The sequence below is a fragment of the Mercenaria mercenaria genome, chromosome 10, assembly GCF_021730395.1.
Source record: "Mercenaria mercenaria strain notata chromosome 10, MADL_Memer_1, whole genome shotgun sequence".
Taxonomy (NCBI): domain Eukaryota; kingdom Metazoa; phylum Mollusca; class Bivalvia; order Venerida; family Veneridae; genus Mercenaria; species Mercenaria mercenaria.
Window position 1 is genome coordinate 77,748,694 of NC_069370.1, and position 5,507 is coordinate 77,754,200.

Below are 5,507 nucleotides of genomic sequence, written 5' to 3' on the forward strand. Positions count from 1 at the left end.
ATGACCCAAGTAGCAGCGGTTTGATTCTGTTCATGAGAGGTAATGAAATATTCAACACCTCTCACGCCCCCTAGTACCAGCTTAAGCGAAACCCTATTACAAGCGGAACTTTATTACACATGTTGAATGGACCCATGGTCCCAAATGACCAGAAAATATAACAACACTAATCCTATTTTTAATAATTGTTTTCATGTGCAATACTAAAAGTAATGTTTTTGTAACCATGTAAGTATGCATAACGTTTATCTCGATAAGCACTAGTAGTGTAATCTTAATCTCTTAATATTTCACATATTAATTATATCTTTTAAATATGCTTAAACACATGGTTATGTCTTCTCTTTGAGCTGCTTTATCTTTAATTTCTGTTTATACATGTTTGTCGGAAAAAGCTCATGAGCTAATATTAACTAGTTATATCATACTCGACTTAAAAAAACCTTCTTTTATCTTGTATTTAAGATTAAGAATCTCTAAACTACAATAAACGTAGCCGGAAAACAAGTTTGTTCACCATACACAACATTTTTGCATAGTTGTTGTCAACACAACGAGGACGTCATATTTCTTATCGCAGTAATCAGTCGTGAGACAATCTAAACTGACATACTTTCGACCTAAAATTAAATTTAACAAACTTTCGGTATCTTTCGTTTTCCTTCAAGATGTTTAGGAGCCTTAGAATAGCTTTGTTGTTCCAAACTGTTGGTATGTAGATGCTTAAATGCTTAGAACATAGATTATATTGTATTCATCACAGGTTGGTTGATAAAATAATTGCAATTAATGAAGTTTTGATATTTCAGCAAAATTGCCATCAATCATTTTTAAAATAAACTTCTGAATGAAAATAGTCATAATAATTGTGATTAAATAAAAAGCGTGTGTAACAGTAGCAATATCAATTTCTGCATATCAAGTTTCGCATTTTTAAGAAATCGAGAAAAAATGAAACAACTACTTTAACATATCGTCCGTTAAATATTTGAATTACAGGATTTCAGAAATTAAGGAGGTATATCACAGTCGACTCTTTATTATAGTTGCATCCTGTCCAAATGGATGGCTGAGCCACAACCAATCATGCTTTCTCTTCAGTCATGATCGCGAATACTGGCCAGGAGCTTTTGTAAGTCTAATTTTGATGCACATGTATTTAAGAAATAATGAACAAGACGAAGAGGTTATAGTAAAGTGCCTGCGTAGCCCGAATGAATTATTCTACGCAGCGTATTTATCGAGTTGGGGTGTCTAAATATATCAAAACTTGGTTCTGCTATAATGTTATTTCTATTCTAACGAATATACCTTTCATTTCTTTAAAAAAGGCGGATGAAATATAGAGAAGCACTACCTCTTGGGGTATATGTTTGATGCCAGTGACGTCGACGTGCTATCAAAACACTTTTTACGCAAGAGTTTACACGTTCCGGAGTTTGTAGACGTCTAATGAACTTATCTGCGTGCATAATAATCGATCCAGAGTGTGTTAAAATGTTAACAACGTTCCATTATATCATTTGGATTGTGTAAAATGTTAAGATCAAATATGGTAGCACTCTTTTTCGGTGCATTAGATGTAAACGTGGTATCAATATTGCTGTGTTTTCATAAAAAATGTTGTTTTTTTTTCTTGTAGAATTACAAATAACAATCAGCAGTTTTTGATGACTACAGATATCAGATTATGTATATGGGTGCCATCGTGGGCTTATAACCCAGTGGAATATATTTGAATAAACTTTAAACTCTATTTAAAAGAGGCAAGGGTCTTCATTGAATATTATTGCCAATAGCAACAACAGTCTTAAATGTTTGGAAATTGAAAACAAGAAAACCAAACAAAAAGAACGAAAACCAAATAAAAAAAAACAACAAAAAAAAAAAACAACAACAATCTTTTCAGTTTTAAGTACACATTAACACATTAATTTTGTTTGAAAGGATTTACTTTAAACTACAGTTTTAACGACGAATGTTGTAAAAGAATTGTTGCATGTCATTTATATCTTGACTTTGATACGCCTGAACATAAGCAATTTATTATATTCTTAGTTTAATGTGAAATCTGTACCCATTCACTGATATGTATACACGTATAAATTGTCATTCTACTTTGCTAAATTTATTAATGAAGTCAAAATCTAAGGAATCCCTTGGTACTAAATTTGTAGCAAGCTGAAAATTAAGAAATACAATTTGAAATATTTAAGCATGTTCTTAGTTTAGTTATTTTATATGTATTTACATTGATATACTCTCTCGTATACATGCATGTACGTACAGTATATGTGACGATGAACTTCTATGTACAAGGCAAGTTGTCAATTAAATTTCTGTACTGTTCTGTTCATTTTTATATTTTGAGTAGCTATAAAGAACTTTTAAAAAGCCTGCACACTTATTTCGTTGATTATTACTGCTAATAACGACAATAACGGTCTCGGACAATAAGAGGATCACCTTTGGGGAATTACATATTTTTACTCGACTTTCCAATTGTCATAACATATGTTTCAAATTTATTTATTAAATCCGTTAGGCTCACAAGTCCATGAGGACAATAGTTCACATATAAAGCTCCAATCAAAAACCTTCAATGTATGTATACCCATGAACATATGAAACAGCTCTCTGTGTAATACCACGTATAGATTACATAAAAGCAAACACTTCATTGCAGCAAATGTGTAAAATAATGGGAGGACAGCTTGTCGAGATTCATAGTGCTGCTAAAAACAACTTCTTACTGCAGCAAATAAAATCTTCAGGCCGTAAGTATTCGTGTCTTTGTAGATATCAAATTACAGACTACCGATACACAGAGTTTAAATATAAACGGAAATGACATATCTCATTTAAAAAATAATGAAATTTATAGACATATATAATGCTTTTAGCATACCTATGCTGAATATAGAATAACAAGAAAAATTATAACTTGAAGGTATGTAATTAACGGACATATTTCCATTTTACAGATACTTTTTGGATTGGTTTAAGCGATGTAAGTGAAGAAGGAAACTGGATTTGGATGCCGAGCTTGACTTCTTCTGCGGAGTACCACAACTGGAACACAGGCCAGCCCAGCACAGTTAACGCTAATAATGAGCCCGAAAACTGTGCAGTTATTTATACAACTGGAAAATGGAATGACGCTGCATGTTCAAGCCTTTACTATTATATATGCGAAAAGATGGACCAGTGAGTAGGTCTCAACAGCTGTTTCTTAAAATCAAAATGACACCTTTTTATGATCAAAGCATAATATATTTCAATAGTCAAATATCTTAGCTCAGTGCATTATAATTTTTATACTATGTGCATTTAAGTATTTTAATCTCAGTGTGCATTTAACTATATCAATGTCAATGTGCATTTAACTATATCAATGTCATTATTTTATAACATTGTAACAATTACTCTGCTGGTCACATTTAATTTAGTATATTGACAATTGTTTTCTTGCTAAATTTCAGAGACGGAGAGATAGTTGGATAGACCACAGACAATAATGTGTGTACAGATATATCTGGCAAATTCCTTACACAAATTTACAAATGCATAACATAACTTAAACCAAAACTGCCTTATTTTTTACGGACTAGGAACCGTTAGTAATATGCATGCTAATAAACCATTCTTAAGTTTTCACATTTGTTTGCTTTGTATAATCTATCATTATTATTATTGTTAATTTAAAAGGCAGCGTTCATACTCACGCGTCACCCAGGTCTACCCTATACCAACAATAGACGCACTACAGAGTACTGATGATAGGCAAAAATATTCCCTTACAAACAAAAGACCAAGAAATTAAAAGCAGCATTGCAAGATGTTGGTACTGGCCAATTGGACTTATATGGTACAACGCGAGGACAGACATTGCCTCCAAGGACAGATGTCATCAACCAAACACATCTCTAAATAAAGTAGACATCTCCTGGCTGACATGCGAAACAAAAGAAAACAAGTCAGTTTGTCGTTGAAACAAAGCCTGTCCTTAGCATAAGTGTGAACGTGCGTTGGTCTGACTGTAGAATGCGAAATTTTAATAGATACCGGTGGTAGAGCATTTTCATCTTTAGGAGATGTATCTATCTACTGCTGCATACAAAGACTATGCAGCAGCGATCAGATGTAAACAGAAACTACGTGAAACATACTGCTTGATCCGCTGCCTCAGTATAATAAGAGAGATGATACCACCAGCTGCTTCTGTAACTCGGTCTGGGATGCTGTATCGAGTGCGCAAGCGCCCTTGCAAAATCCACGGGAACCGAATACAAAATCCGAAATATAGCTCTTGATATAATTACGCCTTTATTATATAGCCTACTTCTACATTTTTTGGCATCTAACGAAATATTTAATGTTTGCTATTGTTACAATGGGAATGAGTGAAGTTTTTATTTGCGGTGTTTATAGAACTGTGTCAGGTCATGCATACTGAATGAAAGTAGCCCGGCAACATGCAATACAAAAGGAACAATACAGATTTTTTCTGCCTGTTTATATTAACAGAATTTATATTATATAATAAAGATATCTATAAGACGGCAGATTGGGCGTTCGAGTATTCTTGTACAACTTTGGAATATGTTTTATTACTGTCTAAAGCGTGTAGTCCTTATAAGCTCTGAATCTTTTGTTTGGTATACATGATACGAGGGCTCTTCAAAAATAACGTAGACTTTTTCTCTAGCTTTTATATAGTTTAATGAAGCAAAACAAGAAATATACCATCATGATTTGCAGTCTTTCTACTAACTGCACTGCAAATTTGACGCGATTATGATCATGCATTCAGGAGTTACGCTTCCTCGAAAACAGTCACTTACACGGACCCGGCGCACGGCGATCATATTTCAACGACGCTAACGACGTCGTGCATTCATTATGATGTTTTCATTAATTAAGTTTGCATTAATTCATATTTATAAATTTATTTTATAAATTTTCATGAGCAACACTTCAGTCAAAACAAATTGTTTGGTTAGAATGCTAAATATGTATGAACACTTACGACACGCATCTCAGACAGGGTACTCAACGTGATAACTTGGTCTTTATCTACGGCGTCATACATTGGCGTTAATGTCTATTCGCAGTTTTTCCCCTCGATCTGCGCTGTTTTTAAGCAATTCTGGACCATTTGAGAATCGTTTATACCACTTTAAGGTAAAGACACAGATGACTGAACATTGTTGTTGCGTCTGTTTCATTGAATTATGATTTGTAGTTGCTGTTCTCCATAACTAAGCAACTGTCGTATCATCCATGTTAGTCGATGACGACATTACATGCATCATCAACAGTAATACTCACTTCGTTCAAACGTTGTTTTCTTCCGTCTCTCACGTCGGAATGACGATATACTCTAAGTACATGTCGACCTGACGTGTTGCTGCACTTTGGCATATTTTTGGGCAAAAAGTGTAATTTTAGCTGCGAACATTAGCGGTCGAATTCAAATCGCGACAGATTAAAAAGCGACTGCGCCG

At 33.8% G+C, this 5,507-nt stretch overlaps 1 protein-coding gene across 2 annotated transcripts; it reads left to right on the forward strand.

Annotated features, from left to right (window-relative positions):
* The first annotated feature begins 568 nt into the window (after positions 1 to 568).
* Positions 569 to 3,655, forward strand: LOC123560148 (perlucin-like protein). 2 transcript variants are annotated; one of them, XM_045352410.2, is made up of 5 exons: positions 569 to 711; positions 1,047 to 1,132; positions 2,687 to 2,777; positions 2,985 to 3,211; positions 3,483 to 3,655. In XM_045352410.2, exons 1-4 carry the CDS (start codon positions 669 to 671, stop codon positions 3,209 to 3,211), a joined length of 447 nt encoding a protein of 148 aa, XP_045208345.2. In that variant the 5' UTR covers positions 569 to 668; the 3' UTR covers positions 3,483 to 3,655. The 2 variants fall into 2 exon arrangements, with proteins under 2 accessions (XP_045208345.2, XP_045208344.2); XM_045352409.2 differs by having other exon boundaries at positions 2,985 to 3,207.
* Positions 3,656 to 5,507: the final 1,852 nt, after the last annotated feature.